At 40.5% G+C, this 24,380-nt stretch overlaps 1 protein-coding gene and 1 long non-coding RNA gene across 2 annotated transcripts; one reads left to right on the top strand and one right to left on the bottom strand.

Moving 5' to 3' along the window:
• The first annotated feature begins 7,696 nt into the window (after positions 1 to 7,696).
• SUMO2 (small ubiquitin like modifier 2) lies at positions 7,697 to 18,724 on the top strand. Its single transcript, XM_086688028.1, has 4 exons — positions 7,697 to 7,855; positions 9,457 to 9,588; positions 15,482 to 15,553; positions 18,067 to 18,724. The coding sequence occupies exons 1-4, from the start codon at positions 7,835 to 7,837 to the stop codon at positions 18,127 to 18,129; spliced, it is 288 nt and encodes a 95-aa protein (XP_086544154.1). The 5' UTR covers positions 7,697 to 7,834; the 3' UTR covers positions 18,130 to 18,724.
• LOC147574530 (uncharacterized) lies at positions 14,641 to 23,519 on the bottom strand. The gene is made up of 2 exons (XR_015244298.1): positions 23,395 to 23,519; positions 14,641 to 16,821 (listed from the first exon to the last, which is right to left on the bottom strand). It is a non-coding gene; the product is annotated as an uncharacterized LOC147574530 (long non-coding RNA).
• Between the last annotated feature and the right edge of the window lie 861 nt (positions 23,520 to 24,380).

Raw genomic sequence — 24,380 nt, 5'->3', positions numbered from 1 at the left:
CCTAGGAGACAAAATCACCTCTGTTAAGGGTTGCTGGTATAGAGGTGCCTGGCTGGCTCAATTGGAAGAGCATGCGACTCTTCATCTTGTGGTTGTGAGTTTGAGCCCCTCGTTGGGAGTAGATATTACTTAAATAAATACAATTTTAAAAACAAAGAATTACTGGTATATATGTTCACACATAGAGGAATGGCTAAGAAAATATAATAGCAATGGGATTATTCAGCTATTTCAAAGAACTATGAAAAACATGGAAAAGTCAAGAATTTTTAAAATGTTCACCTTTTTGTACCCATAATTGTAATTCCAGGAAATAATCAAGAAGTACATTTTGAATAATGACCCCCCCAAAAGGAAGTAATTTAAATGTCTCACAGTATGAAAAAGCTTATGCAATCATTAAAAGGTAACTGTAGCAAAAATTTTTTAAGCTAAAACTCAGGAAAATTTTGTAAAAAATTCAAAGTATCGATATTTATGTAGGAAAACAAAAAGACTAGCAAAGAGGGGTCCTGGCTGGCTCAGTCAGTGGAACACATGACTCTTTAACTCAGGGTCATGAGTTCGAGACCCATGTTGGATGTAGAGATTATTTAAAAATAAAATCCTGAGGCACCAGGGTGGCTCATTTGGTTAAGCACTTGACTCTTGTTTTAATTCTTTTAATGTTTATTTATTTTTGAGAGAGAGAGAAAGCACAGGTGGGAGAGGGGCAGAAAGAGAGGGAGATACAGAATCTGAAGCAGACTCCAGGCTCTCAGCTGTCAGCACAGAGCCTGACGTGGGGCTCGAACTCATAAACGGTGAGATCATGACCTGAGCCAAAGTCAGATGCTTACAGACCTAGCCACCCAGGTGCCCCTAAGCATTTGACTCTTGATTTCAGCTCAGGTCATGATCTCATGGTTTGTGGGATTGAGCCCTGTGTCAGGCTCTGCGATGACAGTGCAGACCTTGCTTGGGATTCTCTGTCTCCGTCTCTCTCTGCCCCTCCCCTGCTTGTTCTCTCTCTCTCTCTCTCTCTCTCTCTCTCTCTCTCTCTCAAGATAAATAAACATTTAAAAAATAAAAATAGGGGCGCCGGAGTGGCTCAGTCAGTTAAGCATCTGACTTTGGCTCAGGTCATGATCTTACAGTTTGTGAGTTCTAGCCCCACATTGGGCTCTGGGCTGACAGCTCGGAGCCTGGAGCTGCTTTGAATTCTGTGTCTCCCTCTCTCTCTACCCCTCCCCTGCTCACATTCTGTCTGTCTCTGAAAAATAAATAAACATTAAAAAAATAATAATTACAACAATAGCCAAAGTATGGAAAGAGCCCAAATGTCCATAGATGGATGAATGGATAAAGAAAATGTGGTGTGTGTGTGTGTGTGTGTGTGTGTGTGTGTGTATGTATATGTATATATGTGTATGTATGTATACACACACACACACACACACACATACACACACACACACACACACACACACACAATGGAGTATTACTCGGCAATCAAAAAGAATGAAATCTTGCCATTTGCAACTACATGGATGGAACTGGAGGGTATTATGCTAAGTGAAATTAGTCAGAGAAAGACAAAAATCATATGACTTCACTCATATGAGGACTTTAAGAGACAAAACAGATGAACATAAGGGAAGGGAAACAAAAACAATATAAAAACAGGGAGAGGGACAAAACAAAAGAGACTCATAAATATGGAGAACAAACTGAGGGTTGCTGGAGGGGTTGTGGGAGGGGGAGGGGCTAAATGGGTAAGGGGCATTAAGGAATCTACTCCTGAAATCATTGCTTCAATATATACTAACTAATTTGGATGTAAATTTAAAAAAATAAAAAATAAAGTTAAATTACAAAAAAAGAAAAAATAATAATTAAAAATGAAATAAAATTAAAAATTTTAAAATAGAGATAAAATCTTAAGGGGCATCTGGGTGGCTCAGTTGGTTGAACATCTGACTCTTGATTTCAGTTCAGGTCATAATCTCATGGGTCTGTGAGTTCGAGCCCTGCATTGGGCTCTGCACTGTCAGTGCAGAGCCTGCTTGGCATTCCTGTCTCTCCCTCTGGCTCATTCTCTCTCTTTCTCTGTCTCTATCTCAAAATAAATAAATCAACTTAAAATTTTTTAAAAAATCTTTTAAATACATACATGTATACATATACTGTGTATATTCAAATACATGAATAAGGCTATATTTATGAAAACACCTGCTTTCTAGCCCTAGTAATGTTTATCAGGCCACATAAGACTTCAAGTTGAGAAATAAAATTACGAATGTGACAAATTTAATATTGGCGGAGTGTAAGTTGCTCTGACTCTGTGGCTCTCAACCACAGCTTCAGCAAACTTCAGCAAACTTCAGAATTATCTAGAGAGCTTGTTAAACCACTGATTCCTGGGCTGTATCTCCAGAGCTTCTAATTCAGTAGGTCTAGGGTGGGCCCTAGGTATTTGCATTTCTACCAAATTCACTAGTGAAGGTAATGTTGTCGCCCAGGGGACCACCCTTTGAGAACCATCCTTCCAGCTTCCAGTTACCTTCTCCACCTCAGGCTGAGAGTGATCAATCACAAACAGGAGCTTGAAGGGTACACAAATTATCTATATTTGGCATGACTGTGAAATACAAGCTTTGTTCAACTTGCTTCTGTTCATTTTATGAAACAAACAGCCTCAAGTCACTGGACCCTGCTTGAATCCAGTAACGGACAGAGAAGTAGAACTGGAGTGTTAATGGGATTAGAGGAAATTCCAGTGTAGAAGCTGCATTCAGGAAGCCCAATTTAGGCATTTTTGGTGTTCTCATGACAAGTATTACGTTACTATTGCATCAATAAGTCAGTAAATATTTATTGATCCCTGGCTATCAGGACTTTGTTACTTGCTGAGATTACAAAGTTGAACAGCAGTGATACGTGCCCTCAAAAAGCTTATAGGGCCATCCTCTAAGTTATGTTTGTGTAATATGTACATTACTAAACAGTGATGTATGGTATTATGAAGTGGGACAATATTTCCCTACAGTTATACCCCAGCTGACACATTTAAAGTGTAATATAGCAGGTTCTTGGCTTTGACTGCTGGCACTATCTTGAGTCCCATCTTTGCTATGACGCAAAGATAGAAAGCTGGAAGTTTTCTATAATATCACCATTCTGCCTCCAGATTTCCTGCAGTATTTAGGCATTAAACATTCAGTGTTCACAGAGATAGCTCAAGTACTCAACTAACCTTTGTTAGAATGTGAAGGAAATTTGATGGTATAAAGTACACACTTTGGTTGTCTGTTATAAATTCAGTGATGTGTTTCTCGGTGTTTTTGGCAAAGACTTAAAGCTCAAACAAGACTCTCTGTGATTCTTGCTTTCCCACCCCTTGTAGGAATAGTGCTTTTTCTTTGGCAGCTGACCCTGAGGTCACCCTCTTCTTACCCTCTTACACAAATTATTGATGTTTAATTCGATTTCTGGAGAGGGCTTTCTTGACCAAGTTCCTACTCAACCACTAATGGTGAAAACACTCACCACACAGCTTCCTCCTCCCTCTCTTCTTCTCTTATCCTTTAGGACCCAGGAGCTGAGCAAGCAAGGTGTTGGGGATAAAACTGCCAACAAGGCACACAGGTCTCTGCTTTCATGGAAATTTTATTCTGCCGGGACACAACCAAACAAAAATTTAAGTCAAAACAACTTAACTGGTGCTCCTGGCACTACTCCAGGATTTTTTTTCTGCATGTTTTTTTCTCTTCCTTCTATAGGGATCTGTTATATGGTCCTGCATTAACTATGCACTGGGCTCTGAGCCAGGAAGCCCAAGTTCAAAAGGATTCTGGCTCTACCACTTCAAGCTGGGTGATCAAGTTGCCCAAACTTTCTACGTCTCATTTTCTTCTTCATCTGTAAAATGGGGATAATAATAATAATAGAGGTTTCCTGAAGATCTAGAACTTAGCACAGAATCCCTAGGTTATAATCACTCCATTAACATCTGCCATTGCTCTTCTTTTCTGTATTTACTACCCCTTCTACTTTCTTATTCTAAAGCACCCTTTTCCAGTGCACAGCCATCTCCTTCCCACCCCTATAAACATGATGAAGGGAGAAACTTTATTTTGGGAAATTTCTATCTTTTCACATTCCTTCCCCCCCCACCCCCCGCCTTGGGAATTGGAAAGAGATTCTCAGTATATAACTTCAGTAGATCCCCTAGGTTCAGCTCACACAATCCCAGTCTGCCATTGGAATATATATTGCTCACACATTTGAATATGCTTAACTACTTTTTATTTATTTATTTATTTTTTTATTAAATTTTTTTTTCAACGTTTATTTATTTTTGGGACAGAGAGAGACAGAGCATGAACAGGGGAGGGGCAGAGAGAGAGGGAGACACAGAATCAGAAACAGGCTCCAGGCTCTGAGCCATCAGCCCAGAGCCCGACGCGGGGCTCGAACTCCCGGACCGCGAGATCGTGACCTGGCTGAAGTCGGACGCTTAACCGACTGCGCCACCCAGGCGCCCCTTAACTACTTTTTAAAGGAGATCCTCCTTTGCCTGAAGGTGATTTTGTAATTTAGCGTAACTTTGGAAAAGAAGGATATGGTAAGATACTCCTGTCGCCCAAAAGCTAAGGACTAAACAGTCATTTGATTATTGGAGGCCCTCATATATTAATAAGGGTAAGTTTAACATGACCTATTCCTCTTTGATGGTTCTGCAGTTTTACAAGGTTGGGAAGGTATGTAATGGCAACAGAAGACCTGGGTTCAGCAGACCAAGGATAGCATCTCTCTTTCTTTCTCTATAGTACTTGGCATAACACCCGGCATGTTCTTTCCCAAGCATACCATAGAAGCTCAATCAACGCTACTTGCCAACTGTCTGATATTGGGCAAGTTACCTAACTCTTTGACCCTCAGTAGCAAATAAATACCACACCTTTTTTGTAACTGTGTGTAAGGAGAAAATGAGCTAATATTATTAAAGTCCCCCTCAGTGCCTAACACACAGCAGTTGATTCTCTTCCCCTTTCACTTCTTGTGTATCTCCTACCCACCACCAACTCCCCCCCACCCCCACCCCCCGATTGATTATAAGTTATTTCAGTGAGGGACTTTTCCCAATGCCTAGCATAGGACCCTACACATAGTGATAGCTTTAATATATTTACTCATTCAGTGAGTCTTTGAATACCTACAGTGGTATTAGAGATGGTAGAGAGCGCACATTTAGGAACCCTGGGTAATTCAATATGACCGAAGCAGAGACTTTCCAGGAGGAAATGATGAGAAAGCTAGAATGGTCAGCATGGATTAGCTTTCAAAGGGCTTTGTAGGTCTTATAAGACTTTTGGACTTTACACCATAAGGCAGAGGATTGCCACTGAACCAAGGAGTGGCAGAAACTTCTTTTATTTTGTTTTTATTTTAGAATGGCTTGTGGTTCTCAGGTCAGTGTGTGAAGAATCACCAGGGAAGCTTGTCAAAAAAAAAAGGGGGGGGGGTGGTTCCAGAGCTACACTGCCTGAGAATATGCATTTATTTTATTTTATTTTTCCGAGAAAATGCATTAAACCAGTACCCTAGGGGCACCCAGCTGGTTCAGTTGGTAGAGAGCATGCAACTCTTGATCTCAGGCACATGAGTTCAAGCCCCACGTTGGGCATAGAGCTTGCTTAAAACAAAACAAAACAAAACAAAAAACAAAAAACGGGCACCTGGGTGGTTCAGTCAGTTAAGCGTCCAACTCTTGATCTCAGCTCAGGTCTTGATCTCAGGGTCGCGACCTCAAGCCATGCATTGGGTTCTGCACTGGACATGAAGCCTACTTAAAAACAAAAATACCAACAAACAAAAAACAGTACTCTAGGTGATTCTGATCCATTCACATATTCAGACACAAGAGGGACATACCTTACTGTAACAACAGCAAAAAAACAAGAGGCTATCGCAGTAGCCTTGGCATAAGCTGATTTGAATTTGGGCTTCCCCTGCTTCCCCTGATCAATCTGCCTTCCTTGGCCTGTCTTACGTCTAGTAGGGCCTTAAGCTTCTTCTTCCCCACAGAGGATCAGCTGGAAGCCCAGCAAATGTAGACTAGCCCAGAGACCAGACATAGGTTAAAGAGAAGTAGCTACCTTTGCTAGATATTTGTCAAATGGAATCGACAAGACTCAGAGATCCATTGCAGGGGGAGGGGCCAGGGAGAAGAAGAGCCAGGAGTCAAGGATGCTCCCTGGCTTTCTGGCTTGGAGGAACAACAGTTGTATTGGTGTGCCATTCAGTGAACTAAGAACTCAAAGAGGGAAAGTGAAGTGGGGAATTTTAATTGAGATTTGCTGAGTTTGAGGTGCCTCTGGGACATCCAAGTGGAGATGTTCAGAGGTCAATTGGATTTATAGCTTGGAAGCTGAGAACAAGATCTAGGTTAGAAACACATTATTTGAGAATCATTAGCTAATCAATGGTAATAGAAGTAGGTGAAATCATCCCAGGAGAGACAACGGAATGATAAAAGGATCTAAAGCACGATGCAAGGAACATTTAAGGGAAGGTCTGAGGAGGAAACAAAAAATGGCAGTGGGATCAAGGACAGGCTAGAGTCAACAGCCCAAAGTCACAGGGAGGGAATTCAGAGGGGTGAGAAACTGGGAAGCACACTGGATTCAGCACATAAGTCTGTGGTGACCTTGCAGAGAGCAGTTTCAGTGGAGCTCCGGGGACAGCACCAGATTGCTGTGGATTGAGGAGTGAGTGGGAGGTGAGGGAGTGGAGGCAGCTGGCATGGACAGTTTTTCAAGATGTTTGGCCAAGAATGGAGCGAGATTTGGTGGTAACTTAAGAAGGAAATAGAATCGAGGGAGAGTCTTTTTCTATGCTAAGGGAGGAACGGAAGAAAGCATAGGGACCAAGGAAATAATCAATAAAGCCTACCTAGAGGAGCGGGAGGTATCCACTGCACTGGAGTCTGGATTGTTTGTTCTTAAGACAGGAGGGACCTACTTCTTTTTTAACTTGACTGATTGGTTTGGAAGCTCGATATGGGGTAGTTCTCGGACGGATCCTGTTTCCTCTTGGAGGCTGGGAGCCAGGCCATGAATAAGGGGTTTGTAAGGTGAACATCTTTCCTCTGCTAGCGAAGTACGGGTTTACCAGCAAGACACAAGTAGGCACCGCACTGAGGCAGGAGACTGGTGGGAAGCGGGCTGAGGCTGAAGCTTTAAAATTCAAAGGATGAGAGGCTGAGTAAGTATGATGTTCCCACAACCGTGTGGAAAGCTGCATTTAGGCCACTAAACAAGAGGGTTTTTTCCAGAACCTCATGCCAGGGCTTTGACTTAGGCTCCCCCTTTCTCCTCTAGTCAGTCTGCCTTCCCCGGCCTGAGTCTCACGTCTAGGCCTCAAGCCTCCTTGTCCCCACCGAGGACCAGCTGGAAGCCATTTTGATTAAGCTCCACCACAGAAGGAGGACAATACAGCCCCGCCCAGAGCCAGGCGCGCCCCCGCGGCGGGCCGGGTGCGCGTGTCCGCGCCTCTTCCCGCCGGCCTGGCGGGCGCCGGGCCCAGGCCGGGGCGGTGCGAGGCGGGGGGTGGGGGTGGTTATGTAAGCGTTGCGCGCTCCCGCGAGCTGGCAACCAATGGGAAGCCCCGGCGGCTCGTGCTCGCGCACGCAGGGTGGGGGGAGGGAGCGCACGACGTGCGCGCGCCCTCTCCCTCCTCCACCGCTGCCGCCTCCTTCTTCTGCCGCTCCTGGTGCTGCTTGTGTGCTCGTTCGGTGCGGACCTGGTACCTCTTTTGTGAAGCGGCAGCTGAGGAGACTCCGGCGCTCGCCATGGCCGACGAAAAGCCCAAGGTGAGCTCGGCGCCGGCCTCCTCGCCTCGCCGCGCGGTCGGGGTCACGGCGCGGGCTAGGGTCCGGCCCGAGCCCGCCACGGGCTCCCCGCGCCTTCCTGGGCCCCCCACGGGGCTGGCCGCGGCTCAGGCCCGGGCGCTCCGCGCCATTTTCCTCCCTCCCCTCTTCCTCCCTCCCGCGCCGGAGGAGGCCCCGCCGCCCTCCCCCGCCCCCGGCCGCCTCGGAGTGCGCGCCGGGCGCGAGTTGGGCGGGCGGATCGCGGACGCCCGCGGGCCCACCGGCCGCGAGCGGGGCTCGTCGGGCCCGGCCGGCCGGGCGCGCGTGCGGAGGGGCGTTAGGGCGCGCGGTGTCCCCACCCTCCGCGGACCCCGCGCCGGGCCGCGGCGGGTGTTGCCGCCTTCGCGGTGGCGGGGAGTTCCCTCGGCCCGGGGCTTCCCCCTCAGGGGAGGGGGTAGCCGGCATCTGGGGACCCCTGCCCCGGGCTGCGCTGGCCCGGTGAGGGCTCGGGGCGAATCAATGGACTGTCGATGGGTTCCCCATCCGGCCGTCGCGAGTGGCCGGGGTTTGGGGGACTCCCGGGGAGTGTTTCCCACTTTGATGGCCTCAGGGTCCCCAGGGGGTCAGGGCAGGGGCATTTCCCTGCGTGCCAGATAACCCCTAACCTGCGGAGACCATGCGGTTTCGAGAAGTTGGGAGGCAGATGTGCGAGCAGAAAGACTTGGTAGGGCTTAACTTTTTAACGCGGGTTTTGAGGCACCGGGAGGTTCTTTCCGTGAGGACTAGGGCACACTTCTTCCTGGCACACGGCACTTTCGTTTGATTTGTTTTGTGACACCCCATCCCCCTTCCTTTCTGAAGTGATTTGGGGGCTACAGATTTCCATCTACTCTTGATTTTGGTGAACTTCAGGTAGGGTCGAAATTTACAAGGAAGAGTTGCAAGAAAACTGCATTTGACCCATGACAACAAAGGGGAGGGGAGAGTAAGAGCTCTGACTGAAAATAAACAAAAATGAGGCTGCTCATAGAGGCGAACATTAATAGTGGTTCTAAGTTATTACCGCTGCTTGAAGAGAGAACCGACGGGTATTCATCAGTTAGGTTTTTTTAATGTAGTTGAGATTTAAGTTCCTAAACAGAGTTTGTAACTTTTTAACAGGAGAGTTGTAATGAGTTATTAGTTGCAAGTTCTAGATTTTTATCCTTGCATTCGGTACTTAAAGCACTTTATAAAGGGAAAAGACACTTATTTTTAATCTTTTCGGGGCAAACACATATTTTGAGAGAGATGCAAAATATGCTCTTTTAGAAAATTCAGATTTAAGAGTTCTTGAGTGGGACCCATCTGTAAAAATCGATTGTTATCGCTGATGGTATTACATGTTAAAGCTTCTTTTCTGTTTCTATGACAGCTATTTAATGTCGTTGCTCCAGGATTTTTCATCTTTCAGATTGATTTCAGCGGCCGAAAACAGCTGTATGCTCTTTTATCATACAGAATGAGAAACCTGTTGATTACTGAAGCAAGTTGGGCTGCTGCTACTTTAAAAGGTGTTTGTTTTTCACATTTTCCAAATTACACTTTTATTTTTCTTTCAACAGGAAGGAGTCAAGACTGAGAACAACGATCATATTAATTTGAAGGTGGCGGGGCAGGATGGTTCTGTGGTGCAGTTTAAGATTAAGAGGCATACACCACTTAGTAAACTAATGAAAGCCTATTGTGAACGACAGGTGAGGAAATGACATATGCACTTCCCATAAAACGTGTTTTTAAAAAAAACCTTATTTTTTTTGAGAGTAGATACTAGACTGGCATAATGTTATAATAGACTTCTTTGGTTGAATGAATGCACTTATATACTTAACATATCAATTTTATCATACCCTTGGTATGTTGATGCTTCGTGAAAATCCTTAGAATGGTTTGGCTAATATGCTCTATGATTCTAGTACTGTGCCAGAATGCATCAAATTATGACAACATGCGATTAGTTCCCGAAGGGATGTGATTTTACTTTTATAAGAAAATAAGGATGAACTTGATAAAATTTCTTGTCAGGCTCTCTTTTTTTTTTTTTTTTTTTTAAGTCTATTTAAAATTTGTGTGGTGTCAAAACTATTTTGAGCATTTAAACCAGTTTGGAAATAAAGTTAAATTGTGAGTTTAGCAACATTGCAGTTTTCCTGAACCATATAAAATTGTTATATTTTTTTAATAGTAGAGGTCAAGAAAGAAAGTTAACCTCCTGAGTCAGACAAAAACATTCCTATGTTATAGGGACATTTGCATTTTACTCAGGAATTAGTAAATAGACAGCAAAAAGAGGAAGTAATGAATAGATGCTGTGAGTTGAATGCCGGGTTTAAAACAAAGAAGCTTCCTTTAGTGAGGTTGAGTCTGTAACAATACAGAGGCAACTTTAAAGATGACTTTTGCAAGTATAACAAAAACTCTGGTACCTAGATCAGTTAATTCAACAATAACCTGGAAGAAGTATTTTTTTATTCAACCCTGAATACGTAACATGTAAAAGTTGGGAAAACCATTCTTTTAGACTAAAATCAGTTGTCAGCATTGCAAATTGTCCTAAAAATAGGCTCAAAATAGAGTAAGATTTAAACCTACAGAAGTTGAGAGGTTGAGTTTGAGCTCATAGTTGGACTTCCTCCATGAGATCTAAGGGCATTTGGAAGAAACTGAAAATAAACTTCTTTTTGAGATTGAAGCTTTATTTTATGTCTGGTGTATTTATAATAATTTATAGTGAGAATGTGCTTATAATGCTTTTATCTTCACCATATAAATTAATTTTACAGCTCCCTGGAAAGACAGAGTTTTTAGTGTACTCTTGTTTGAAGAATTTTGGTGAAATCCCCTTAAACAACTAGTAAATATGTACTTACTAGTTGTGCTAAAGAATTTTTGCTCTAGCATCTTAACATATTTGAACACTAGTGCCCCCTCAGGTTAGAGGGGGATTTTAAAAGGTAATCATCTTGTAGAACTTTTACGGAGCACACCATTTGCAAAATAGAAGCATGCATAGATTTAGTGGTTTTCAACAAAATTCTTTGCATATTTTTTCTCGTTACTAAATTTTAGGTTTTATTTTATTTTATATTATATTATTTATGGGGGGACAACTGGGGGAGGGGCACAGAAGGGGGGGCACAGAGGATCTGAAGTGGCTCCATGCCAACAGCAGAGAGCCCTATGCAGCTCAAACCCATGAACCGTGAGATCATGACCCCAGTTGAAGTCAGTTGCCTAACTGAGCCACCCAGATGCCCGATAAATTTTAGGTTTTAGATGGTCATACTTTCCAACACTTAATATGAAAACTCCCAACGTAGTGCACAGTTGAAAATACATTGAATGCTCATGTGCTCACCACCTAGATTTAACTATTAATATTTTATTATACATATCTATTGATTCTTCATCCTAAAATGTTCATATTTAAGACTTCCTGTATTTCCTGTTAGGGCCTCAAAAGAGTTTTTTTTGCTTACCTGATATTTACCAGATACTTACCATGTGCCAGGGCATTATACTATGTGCCAGAAAAACAAAGACACAGAGCACATCCTGTGTTGCAGATTGTCTTTATAAGAGATCTATGAGATTGAGTTAGCTGGTCAATCAAGAGCTTTTGGGTTTTCCTGGTATGTTAAATTTAGTGTATTACTCATGTAAATAAAGTTTTTTGTGAATTTTTTCAGTTAGGTTTAAGTTGACTAAACTTGGGGCCACTCAGTTTGCAGTATGGGAAAAAGAAGCATTGGTAATCCATAAAAAATGTAATTCTGCATATCACTTAGAATGCAGATATGATTTAAAGATATGATCCAGGAAGAATTTGAAAAGATTTGTTCTCAATTTCCTTTTAAGTTGAGAATAACCTCAGAGTTTTGACTGAAACAAGATTCCTGTTTACTTTTCAAATGTTTATTTCTCTCATTCTAAGAAGGAGGGAGTTGAAGAAGTATCACCTAATTGGGCTGATTCTCTACTCCCCTCTCTTTTTTTTTTTTTTTTTTTTTTTTTTTAAATTTTTTTTTTCAACGTTTATTTTTTATTTTTGGGACAGAGAGAGACAGAGCATGAACGGGGGAGGGGCAGAGAGAGAGGGAGACAGAGAATCGGAAACAGGCTCCAGGCTCTGAGCCATCAGCCCAGAGCCTGACGCAGGGCTCGAACTCACGGACCCTGAGATCGTGACCTGGCTGAAGTCTGACGCTTAACCGACTGCGCCACCCAGGCGCCCCTCTTTTTTTAAGTTAATGTATTTATTTAGAGTATGAGCAGGTGGGAGAGGGGCAGAGAGAAGGAGAGAGAGAGAATGGGAGTGGTTTGATCCCATGAACCATGAGATCATGACCTGAGCCGAAATCAAGAGTGGGATGCTCTGACTCTGAGCCACCCAGGTGCCCCTGATTACTTGCTTTTTAAGTGTAGATAGAGCCTTTCAAAAGTCTAAAATATTTATGCAACCTAATTTGCATAGCTAAAGGTTTTGTTTTGGTTTGGTTTGGTTTTTTGACAGTTGAGGATTCTTGAGTAAGGATTTCTTATCCAGATTAATTGAATGCTCATACTTTCTGCTGAACTCATTTGGCCTCAGATCTTTGGAGGAGTTGTAGTAGATGTCTAATAGGCATCTCAAACTGAGCATCTAGGTGGGAGGTCAGACACTTGGGATCATCCTGATGATGCTTCATAACTCCTATAATAAAATCCACCAACAAATTCTGTTCTCTACTGAAACCTGTGCTGTTCAAAACTCAACAGTGTGCTGTCACAAGCCACATGTGACTTTACCACCTGAAACATGGCTAGTCCAAATTAATATGTGTTGTATAGTGCACAGTATATGTCAGATTTTGAAAACTCATAGTGGAGAAAAAAGTAAAAGTACTCACCTTTTCAGATGTTAGTTACATGCTAAAATAATAGGATTTTGAGTATGTCGAGTTAAAACAATATTTACCTGATTTTAATGTGGCAGTTGGGAATTTTAAAATTGCATATGTGGCGCATATACACATGTATCCATCCATCCATCCATCCATCCATCCATCCATATCCCCCGGTGCAAAAAGGTGGTTGTAATTAAAGCACAGGGACAGGACCTTTTGGGCAGAAAGAGCTGCCACATTGTGTTTGTGTTGGATAGTGCCAAGCCCTCAACCATTTTATTCCACTCTTGCTCAGTCACTAACCTGGGAGACTTTTCTGATTAATTCAGAGTGTCTCTGCTCCCATCACTTGGTCCTCTCAGCTGTTTTTTGCATTGATGTATATTTGTCTCTGCACTAAAATGTAAGCTTCATGAGCATGGGGTCTTCTTGTTTACTATTTCTTTAGAGCTTAGACCAGTACCTGGTTTATAGAACGTGTTCAGTAAATGCTTGTAAAATGATAGAGGACATTCAAACTGTCTCCAGAGGTTGATTGTGAAGAAGTTTTCTATTCACATGAAGAATTAGAGTTTGCCCACTTGTCACCGTGTAGCCTTCTGCTGAGAGCATACTACTTCATTCTAGTGTGCATTTACTGTGACTTTCAGAGAGCATAGATTGATTCATTGGTTTATTCCAGTTCATTTTTGTGAAATGAAGAAATGGGGATCCAAAGAGATAACCTCACACAGCTCTTCTGTGGCACATCTCTGAAGCCAAAGCTCAGAGATACGATTTATTCAGAAGTGGAACCCAAATACTGGTTTAACATAAATTCATTGTTTGAGTTGACGTCATTTATGGAATTGGAAAGGCAAGTTTCCTGGGTTTTGGTTTTTGATCTGTGGCGAAATAAAAGCTTTTATTGATAAGGAAAAGCATGAAGGAATACGATGTGTGTTCTGGACTGTGCTCCCCCCAGCCCCCCTTGTTTTGAACGGCCATGCCATTGACCTAGGACCGTACTAGTAGATGTAGTAGAGGAAAGATCCAGCATATGGCTTAGTATTTTATTAAAGTAATGGGTTTTCAATGGAGTGTTTGCAAATATGTAATTAGTACTTAATGGCTTGGCATTTAATTCTTGGTTGCTTTGCATAATTACAAATTAAATTTGGATGTCATGAGAAATGAATTAAGGTTATGGATATCCCTTATCTGGTCTGGGAATTGCTTGTATTCCTTAAGACAGGCTAGTCTGAAAGTGTTAGTGTCAAAGACCAGGGTTTGTAAAGGAAAGTAACATGATCTTCATGTTAGAAGTAGTTTTAAAGACAGATATAGTGAATCCTTGTTAAAGGAATACAAGTGTCCTCTAAGTATTTATTGAGCACTTTGTTTCAGTATTCTAGTCCTAGGAATTCAGTTTAATTTTTTCTTAAGTAAATTAAAGCAGAGTGTTCTGTGTAACAATAATTACAGTTTGTAATTTGAGTATGATACAGGAGTGATTTTTTTTTTTTTGTAGGATGCTTCCTATGCTATTTTTCCAGTTAATATGTACACATAGTATCTCCATACATATCTCCAAAGATAGTTTATTTTCCTATCTTCATTTGGCTGCAGTTCCCAACAGCTTTGCTGCTTTTGCTCCTTTCCCCTTCTTCCTACCCCTGTGTCAGGTAGGTAATGATGAGTACAACATCGGAATCTGCTTTGCAGAAGGGGCATGCTCAGGCTCATTTATCTCCTTAAAAACATAAAAATTTCTTGAAGCTAAACTCTAGTAATATAAATTTTACATTCTCTTTTTGTAATGAAGCTACTCCTTAACTTAGTTTTAGGTGTACTTTTAAATAAAACAAATCATGGTAAAACGAATCATGATATTGCATTTCATCCATTTTATTCCATCAGTAACTTACACCTGTGAGTACCAACTATGTGCGAGGAATACAGTATAACCAAGACAGTCTTAGGTTCTTGTCCCTCTTGGAGCTTACTTTGTAGTGAGGTTGACAAATAGTAATTGTTGGTCTGGGTAAATACTAAAATGGAATTTACAAAGCAGGTGTTTCTTTTGAACTATTCCATAGTTCCAAGCTTGTGTGCTTATGAATGATTTTAGGACAGTTCTAGTGGGAATGTCCTGCCTGCCCGAGGGTAAAAACTTGTTGAATTCCTGTGGTGTCTCTAGCATGGTGCTGGGTTGGGACACAGGTTACTTTTGCTTAGCGATAGGAGCTGTTTGGATAGAAATGAAGGTAAAGTGGCTTTAAGGCAAACTTAATCTTTACACTTACTTAGGTGAATTCCAGTTTTCATTATGAAGGGTGTTTTCCCCCCCATTTGGAGAGCTCTTTAACATGGATGGAAGAATGTTGCTGTATCTGTTAACTTTAAATTTCTTTTCAATATCTTTCTAACTCATTTATATGTACTGTTTGACTCAAGGTATATGATATATCCAAGCTTGGATCTCAAAAGCAAAACAGCTTTTTTAAAAAGACCTTTTTTTTAAAAAAGATCACTTTTCCAAAGAAAAACAAACATGGTTCAAAGAAAGTGAAAATCCTACCAAATCTTTTTACCCACATAGAAATGTTAATGTATTGATTATTTATTTGGGTCCCTCTTTTAATATATTTGTGGCTAAATATGCATATGGTTTCAGTTTTTACTGTTTTCTTTGCATTCTTACTGTTTTTAAACTCTCTTGTAGGGTTTGTCAATGAGGCAGATCAGATTCCGATTTGATGGGCAGCCAATCAATGAAACAGACACACCTGCACAGGTAAAAAAAAAATCTCTTTGTGCTAGCTAGAAAAGTCAGTGTGGTTTGTAATTTGCTCAACAGTCTTGTTTGTTAATTTGTGAACTTTGAGACATTGCAGTATAGTTCTTCGCCAGAGTTCAAAACTATGTAAAATATGACCAAAGGGGCACAGAAGGGAAAATAATAGGAATATTAATGTTAGTATTTTCTCAGGAGATGTCAGAGGTTTTTAATATGCAATTATCATTTTGTAAACTAATAGGTCATTTGGTTGCTTTAATCCATTCCTCCCTATTGCCAGCATTATTCGGAGCAAATAATTCAGAATGTTGTTTTCATTGCTGCAGTTCTTGATGATTCTCCAGGCTCCCCCACAGGTGATTGGTTGGCTGTCGATCCTGGCCATTTTAACTTCTCATGCTGAATTCTCTTTGACCTGTCCTTGTCAACTAAAGGCATCTTTGGGCTCCTAACTGCAAGTCTCTCGATGGCTTAGCTCGACCAGTGTTGGGTTCTTGATAATAAGTGGCTTTCCAAAGCCTTCTGCAAAAGGTGACACAGTCTGATCCTTTAATCTCTCTACATATCACCTCAGTTCTTTCGCTTTGTCAGGGATCAGCTGGGCTGTCTTCCGTGGCAGAAGCTCTTTGTCTTTGTTTCCTTTTACCCTCTGAGGTTCTACTTAAGGCTTCTAGTTTGGGGAAAGAATATTTTGATAGAAACTTAAGTTGGAGCTCTTCTACTTTTGAATTTGTTTTTATCACTCCATAAAAACTAGCAAGTAATAAATATGGTATGAGTGAAGTAGCCCACCCTGGTTGTGGTTTTGTTGATAAACTTCAAAAATTTGAAATGTCTAAGTTGTACTTGAGGGAAGAATATCTTAATTTCACTTGGGGAGTCTCTAAGAAGCAATTATAGTATGTAGCCACAAGGAGGAGCTGAATTCTGTTGGTGAATGAGAGACAGGAAAAAGTCTTTTATCCTTTGAAGGCATTTCAAGTTTCACCATGAAATTTAACATCCCAGGAGTTTTATTTCAGTGGATAGGCTGAAGACATGTTTTCATGGTTTAAAAAGAATAAAAACCCATTATGCTAAACTCTGATGTCGAGAATGTATTTTCTGTCTTTTGATGCTCTCGCCCACCACCGTAAAAAAGGTTCTTGTTTCTACAGTGCTAGCTGCAAATATTAACTGTGAGGAGGATTTTTGCACAACTGCATTGTAAAATCTTCAAATTGAATTTGGAATTGAACTCATTATAGTATTTGAGATTGAATTCACTGTAGAATGAAATTGATTCATTTTAGAATTATTCTCCCAGTACTAAGTAGCAGAACTGTGAAAAATTAGAACATCTTAATGACCAGTTTTAATAGTAATATAATTATGTGCCCACCATTCTGTTTAAATACTTAACTTTCTTTGACTCATTTAATTCTTACAACTGAATGCTGTTTCACTTTACAAAGAGGGGATTGAGGCTTAGTCATTAACATTTTAATGCTATACCCTTACTTTTAGTATATTTGAACTGTGTTAGAAATGATTCCCTTTCTTGTGTTTATGTACCCAGGGTTCTTGTTTTATTTCCAAAATTACCAGTTTTTAGAAAGTATTTTTCAAAGGTAATTATCAGCATAATAAACCAATAACAAAGATTATTTCTTTTACAGCACTGCCATAGGTACCAATACCTTTCCACTCTAAACATGGTTGTTTTATGTACAATGGGTGGGTAGTGAGCCTTACAAAACTTAGTTTGTGAATAGCATTTTAAAATTTAAATTAGTTTTTTGTTAAGTTTTTTCTTGCCATAACCTTCCCTTGCTGCACAGAGACAACCACTGTGCTTTGTGCATATGTGAGGATATATATTCGTGGTATGCACTCATGCGCACTTGCGCGCACACACACTTTTGAAAACAAATATAATACTATAACCACTTTTGCTGCTTACTTTTTATATTTGTTTTTAATGCAATACTAGATCTTAGGAATAGTTCCATTTCTACACATATAAACCTATTTTTTAATAACAACTGTGTGCTTTTCATGTAAGAGTGTACTGTATTTCTTTGAGTTTTTTTTTCTAATGTTTGTTTATTTATTTTGAAAGAGAGTGTGCTCATGCAAGCAGGGGAAGGACAGAGAGGAAGAGAGAGAATCCCAAGCAGCATCCCTCCGCACTGGCAGCAGAGCCTGATGCGGGGATTGATCCCACAAACCATGAGATCATGACCTGAATTTTCAGTAATTAAAAGTGAGGTGATTTAACTCCTGGACGTAGCTTTTTCACTTAAAAACTAAGTTTTCTATACTGAAATAAAGAAGACCAAGTGAAAGATTAATTTAAACCCAAGCCTGATGCTACATTAAGCTAGGGGTTTAAAATAACGAACACTGGAATTGGGTGGAACTTGTGTAGTTTTTCAGGGTACTTAAGTCTGATAGTTACAGATTTAAGAGCTGATAATCAGTGACCCTCCATTTGTGTTTTTTTTTTTGTTTTATCTCTTTCATGCTAGTTGGAAATGGAGGATGAAGATACAATTGATGTGTTCCAGCAGCAGACAGGAGGTGTCTACTAAAAAGGGAACCTGCTACTTTACTCCAGAACTCTGTTCCTCCAGACCAAGAAGACATTCTCAATTAGAAAACCGCAATTTGGTTCCACCACATCCTGACTACTACAGTATAGTTTTCTCTATTCTTTCATTTTCCCCTTCCCCATTCCTTTATTGTACATAAAGTAACTGTGTATGTGCGCAAGCATTTTGCATTTTTTTTTTAACTAAATGGCCAATGGTATGTTTTGACCGACATCAAATGGAGATGGGATGGGGAAAAATACTGGTTCTGTGAAAATACCCCCTTTCTCCATTAGTGGCATGCTCATTCAGCTCTTATCTTTATATTCCAGTAAGTTATTTTGCTCTCACTGTTTAACAAAAAAAGAACAACATAAAAATCCTTGCATACCTTGTTCGATTGGAGAATTTTAATGTTTTTCATTTATCATTGTAAAACCAAGGACAATTTTATAACTTTTTTGTACGTAGCTGTTACATGTAGGGCAATCTGTCTTTAAGTAGGGATAAATTACTCTAAAAGAAATGAATCCTAGATAGTTTTCCCTTCAAGTCAAACGTCTCGTTGTTTAAATAAACTTCTTGTTTAAAATGAGCTGTTTTCTTTATTCTGAAGAATATTAAGTAGAAAAGTTGAAGCTTAGAAAAAGCCCTGAAATGAGTAGGCCTGCTAGAAGTAACATTTCAAGGAAGAACTAAAGCTACACTGCATTCCTGACAGACAGGTGCAAAACAAAGAATAACAAAGTGTATAAATGACTAGCAACTGATGTTTCAGCCCCTTTGTTTAGTAAGCTTAGTTCCAAATCTGCAACTTTACTAGCAAAAATCGGGTCATGATGTGGATTTACTCCCAAGTCGAGTTCTGTGTAACACTACCTGGCAGAATGGGTTAGTACATGCAGCTAGGAAAAAACGGTGATTTTGCTAACTCTGCTGATAAATCACTCAGTTTACCCTTTTTCTTTTCTTTTCTTTTCTTTTTTTAAATGTTTGTTTATTTTGAGAGAGGGAGGGAGAGAATCCCATGCGGGCTCTGCCCTGTGTAGAGCCAGATGATGTAAGGCTGGATCTCACAAACCATGAGCTGAAATCAAGCTTAAAGGGCTGAGCCACTCCCAGGTTCCCCCAATCACTTAACCATTCTGACTCTCATGCTGATGAGTAAATATTCCCTAACCCAAAACAGAGTCTTTGTTCTTGAGAATGTTGAGGGACAGAAGGTATTTACATGTATCCACTCTTAAAGCTTTAAATACGCAGGGTACCACAGTTTTTAAATTCAAATATGGGGAAGGATACAGCTATAGAACCAATGAACAGAATATTAGAGCTGGAAAGATTTAGATTACCTAATTGTAACCCCTGTTTTAGAACTGAAGAAGCAGAGGTCCAGAGATGATTATGAAACTAGGACTAGAGAATAGGTCTGATACCTTTTCATTGTGTTCTTCCATATTGGTTCTCAAACAATTCCCACCCCTCCTCACCAATGTGGCCTTTTTGGGTCAAGTCCCCATTGTTCCCTTTCCTGCCTTGTCATTCACTTAGTTCACCCTACCACTGCTGTAATATGGTCTTTTTTTTATATATATCCATTTTTATGGTGAGTGAGCTTCCCCAAAGAAAGGTGTTCAATAGATTTTTTTTTTTAAGTTTTATTTATTTTATATAATCTCTACACCCAATATGGAGCTTGAACTCATGACCCTGAGATCAACAGTCACATGCTCAACAAACCTGGTGCCCCTGTTCCATAGGTTTTGGACTTTGACTCTGTATATATAGGAGTTAATCTTGAACCAACAACTTTTATTTTCTTATATGTATCGTGTTAACAATTTTTACAATTTATATTGTGCAACTGTGTGGGAAGCCTGCCCCCAAGAATTCTTAGATCAGGTAAGTGCATGTCTCTTGATTTGTTGCACTAGGTACTGTTGAATGGTGGAATTTGGTGGTGCCCTAAATATTAAAAATTTGGATTGAAATTCACGCCAGAGAACTTTATTATGGAAAGGATTTGAACTGGGTTCTTGTTTAATTAGGAATTTACTAACTAATGTCATGGGTGCTTTTGCCATGTTGGGGGGGACTATGAAACTTCATGGAAATACTTGATAGAATTTTAAAAGCCAGAGGGTAAAGCATGAAAAGCACACAGATAATATAGTGTGTTGTGGCTTATTAATTAGTTGGGTCAGTGTATAACTAAAGATTCACCTTATTTCTGTTCTTAAATGAACTGTTCATAATTGAATTCCCCTATTTCACATACGTTGTAACCAAGAAAACTATGGGAAAATATGTGGAGCACTTTTTTTTTTAAGCTTTTATTTCTAAGTCATCTCTACACCCACCATGGGGCTTGAACTCAACAATCCTGAGATCTAGAGTTGCCTGCTCTCCTGACTGAGCCAGCCAGGCACCCCTTTATTTTGAGAGAGAGCACTAGCAGGGTAGGGGCAGAGGGAGAGCGAGAATCCCAAACAGCATGGAGCCCCACAAGGGGCTTTATCTCACAATGACCTGAGCTGACTGAAGTCAAGAATTGGATGCTTAACCTACTGAGCCACTCAGGGCACCCCCTCCCCCCTTCCTCCCACCCCTGGCTATGAAGCACTTCTTAAAGAACACTTTGAAAATAAGTACATTGTTGAAAATACTGAAAGTAATCTTGGCATTTTATTTTGGCTTCGGAGGGGAGGTTCAAATGATGGGAGTTACACTTCCATTTTGATTAATTGCTCGGACAATTTAGCTAAACTCTTTCTGGCTGCTGTCTCGTTGATACCCCACATATTTATATCCTGCAAGTAGCAAATTCTGTCTAAGTGAACACAGTTCTGTGTAGAGAAATGAGAAAATTTCTGCTCCAAAGCACCCCTACTATTCATACACGCTGCTTGACCCAAAACAAAAGGTATTCGCAATTTTTCAGAAAAAGGAGTGTCAGGTTGTTTGCTTCCTTGTTTTGCTTGATGTTTGTAGTTCTGTGGGACATTGTGACAGCAGGAGGTCAGTAGAAGGTGGAAACCCAGGATGTGAGGGAAGCCTGTTGGAGAGTTTCTCAAGGCCCTTGCAGAGTTTATGGTGTATTGGAGAGGGTCAGCTGTGCTGCTGAGGATTATTTTTGAGTTAAGATCCTGCTGCTTTTAAATATGACAGTGATTCTAGGTTGTGGTTTTGCATCAGAATCCCCTGATGAGCTTTTAAAAATGTACCAATGCTGGGGCCCTACCCCCAGAAATGTATTTTCAAAGCGGTATGAAATTGAGAAGCAATTCTGGGAGGCATTCTCACAACTCTTAAGAGTTAAGCACCTTATGGTGAAGAGTACATGAGATAATAAATATTTTAGCTGCCTAACATGGTCCCTCCCACGTACTGAACCCTTTAAAGAAAAGTATCTTCTGCGTTGCAGTAAGGGCTCTGTCAGGGTGCTGAGGCTTCAGCAGAATACCATAATCCGTACCGATGGCTTGCACTTAATGTAAATGAAAAAGGCCAAAGCTTTTCTGTTCATTTTTAAAACTGAATACAACCTTTGTCTTGTTACGTGTTTTAATAAATGCTTAATGCTAAATTGTGCCCTAATGAGTCTTTAAAGAAAAACAGTCTTCAGGATTTTAATGATTCTCCGATACTCTCAGAACCAGAAGACCCATCCACAACATGCTTCAACATTCTGATTCTGTAGGTGATGATTTAAAGGGGTAGTCTTCCGTGTTGTAGGACGTACACATGTTTTATAGTGAGATTTCAGTCTGTATAGTGGTTAGCTAATAAAGAGTTCTTCAGAGTGGAACATAATTAGAATAGAGCATATAAACAGGTTAGGAATTTAATCTATTTGGAATGTGGAGTGTTATTTCCCGGTAAGCAGTGACATGTGACTACATATGAGATCATTTTAGGATTTCCCATACCCTTGGGGCCTTTATGAAACAGTTTAAAGTCTCAGAATTGTCATGTAATGTTTGCTTTCTTTGCAATTCCTATTTTTAAGGCATTTTAGGTGGCTAACCTTGTCTCAAGTTATAGAATTTGGAATACTAAGAATTTTCTCACATTTTCCAGGGCATGCTGTTTTGAATTGTTTGATGTTTTGTAATTTTAGCAAAGGAGGCCAAATTCATCTCTAGGAGAGCAGGACAGATGGGTGAGGGGAGTTTTTTTGCTTGTTTATTAAATATAGAAATAGCATGGGATTGGGAAAAGCGAACACACTTAATCCACACCATTTTATTCAGCTTGGTCTGATAGAAAGGGGAACTCATGGGAAAATAGGAATCACGCTCTCCTTCCACAATTCAGTGATTTAAAAGGATGTGAGAGTGGTGTGTCAGACCTAGTAGAGTGTATGTGCCATTTTGTTTACCTTTGACAGTGAAGGTAAAACATGACAGCCATTTTCCGTATTTGAGACCTCTCATATTTGCTTTGTGGTGAATGAGTTTCAAGAAAAAATGAATTCTTTCACTTGTCTTTCTGTGGCACTGATCTGCCTTTGTGTGTATGTGTGTGTGTGTGCATGCATGCGTGCAGCTAAGAAAAGAATGGACAGATGCATACTAAATTTGGCTTTAGGAGTGATGGATACAGAATGTATGTGTAAATATGTGTGGTTAAGTCACACATAAGTGACATGGGCACCCTGCAATCCTGGGGTTCAAAAGCTTGTTAGAAATACTTGTCAGTGAGTCATTCATTAGTTCAGTTACTTAGTGAAGTTCAAAAGCATAAGACCAGCATTTTCTTTTAATAATAGGAGGAATGGAAAATATTAAGAAAATGTATCGGGGCACCTCGCTGGCTCAGTCGGTAGAGCATGTGACTCTTGATCTCAGATTCATGAGTTTGAGCCCCATGCTGGGTGTAGAGATTACTTAAAGAAAAAAGAAAAGATGTATTAAACTATGGGTGAATATAAATAATTATTGTTCTTGTAGGTCAAAAATAGTTAAATGTCTGCAATTTATTTCATAGGGGCTCAACCTATGTGTGTTTTGGATCAGAGGGAGAGACATTAACTAGGAAATTGGTTCAAACCCGATCGCATAATCTAGGCAGAGTAAATACCAATAATAAGGCCCTGTAATTTGCCCATTTCTTCTAGGGTGCTGGAATAAATCGGGGCAGGTTGAAATTATGGAGGATTCAGAACAAAGTTGGTAACATCCAATGCAAAAACAGATGCTTGAGAGCTAAGAGACAGAATGTTAGTATGTTTTTGTGTTTCATTTAAATTTAGGTATTACTTACCTTAGTAGGCTCAAGAGGTGAAGAGCAACTTCCAGATTATTCTGAGTAAGTTATACATTGCATTCTCGAATAAAACTCCACATACCTAGAAACAAATGAAAAAACCACTAGGATTTCTGTTCATGTTAAAGGAAAATTATTAGGGCTTTTAAACATTTTTGACATCTTTTATTTTTTAATTTTTTAAATGTTTGTTTATATTTATTTATTTTTAACACTTATTTATTTTTTGAGAGACAGAGCATGAGCACAGGAGGGGCAGAGAGAGAGAGGGAGTCGCAGAATCCAAAGCAGGCTCCAGGCTCTGAGCTTTCAGCACAGAGACCGATGCGGGGCTCGAACTCACGAGCCTTGGGACCATGACTTTAGCTGAAGTCATGTGCTTAACTGATTGAGCCACCCAGCCACCAGTAACTGACTGGTACTTTGTAGCAGAGAAGTGGCAGCATGGGACTAAGTGAAATCAAAGGGCACTTAACTGCTTAAAGGCATGAGAAGTTATGCAGAGTGTGGATAACTGCTCATTCCCTCCACCTTATTTAAAAAGCAGGTGAAAGTGGAACATACATATAGGGCAGTGATTTTGAAATTGCATAGAACCATGGGTGTGCCAAAAGAAGACAGTGGAGAGAAAGGCCAGCCAGGGGTGGGGAAGCAGAAAGGGCCAGGATTTTGGACCCTCTGCTCGGTTTCAGTCACAGATGCCCTCTTGTTCATCTGTGTTATATATTTGGATTCTGTTTCATAAAAGTTTGGAAAACATTGGTATAGTCGTGAAATAGCTTGTTGGACCATTCCTTGTCATAAGCTTTCATTTGTCTTCTATTTCTTTAGGTTTTTAGGTTAACCTAAGGGTTTGGAACAACTGTTGTATAGATACAGAGCCCTAGATAAGTATTTAAAAAATCAGTGATATGGACCATTATGATTTTAAAAGTAGCCATTCTTGGGATGCCTGAGTGGCTCAGTTGGTAAAAGCATCAGAC

The sequence above is a fragment of the Puma concolor genome, chromosome E1, assembly GCF_028749965.1.
Source record: "Puma concolor isolate L17-30 chromosome E1, mPumCon1.1.hap2, whole genome shotgun sequence".
In the NCBI taxonomy this organism is placed as follows: Eukaryota; Metazoa; Chordata; class Mammalia; order Carnivora; family Felidae; genus Puma; species Puma concolor.
Note: the sequence above shows the minus strand (reverse complement) of the source record. Positions and strands in the feature narration are given on the sequence as shown.

Coding starts and splice junctions, on each gene's coding strand:
- SUMO2 (XM_086688028.1), top strand. CDS start 7,835: ATGGCCGACGAAAAGCCCAAG. Junction 7,856..9,456: donor TGGCCGACGAAAAGCCCAAG/GTGAGCTCGGCG, acceptor TTCTTTCAACAG/GAAGGAGTCAAGACTGAGAA. Junction 15,554..18,066: donor AAACAGACACACCTGCACAG/GTAAAAAAAAAA, acceptor CTTTCATGCTAG/TTGGAAATGGAGGATGAAGA.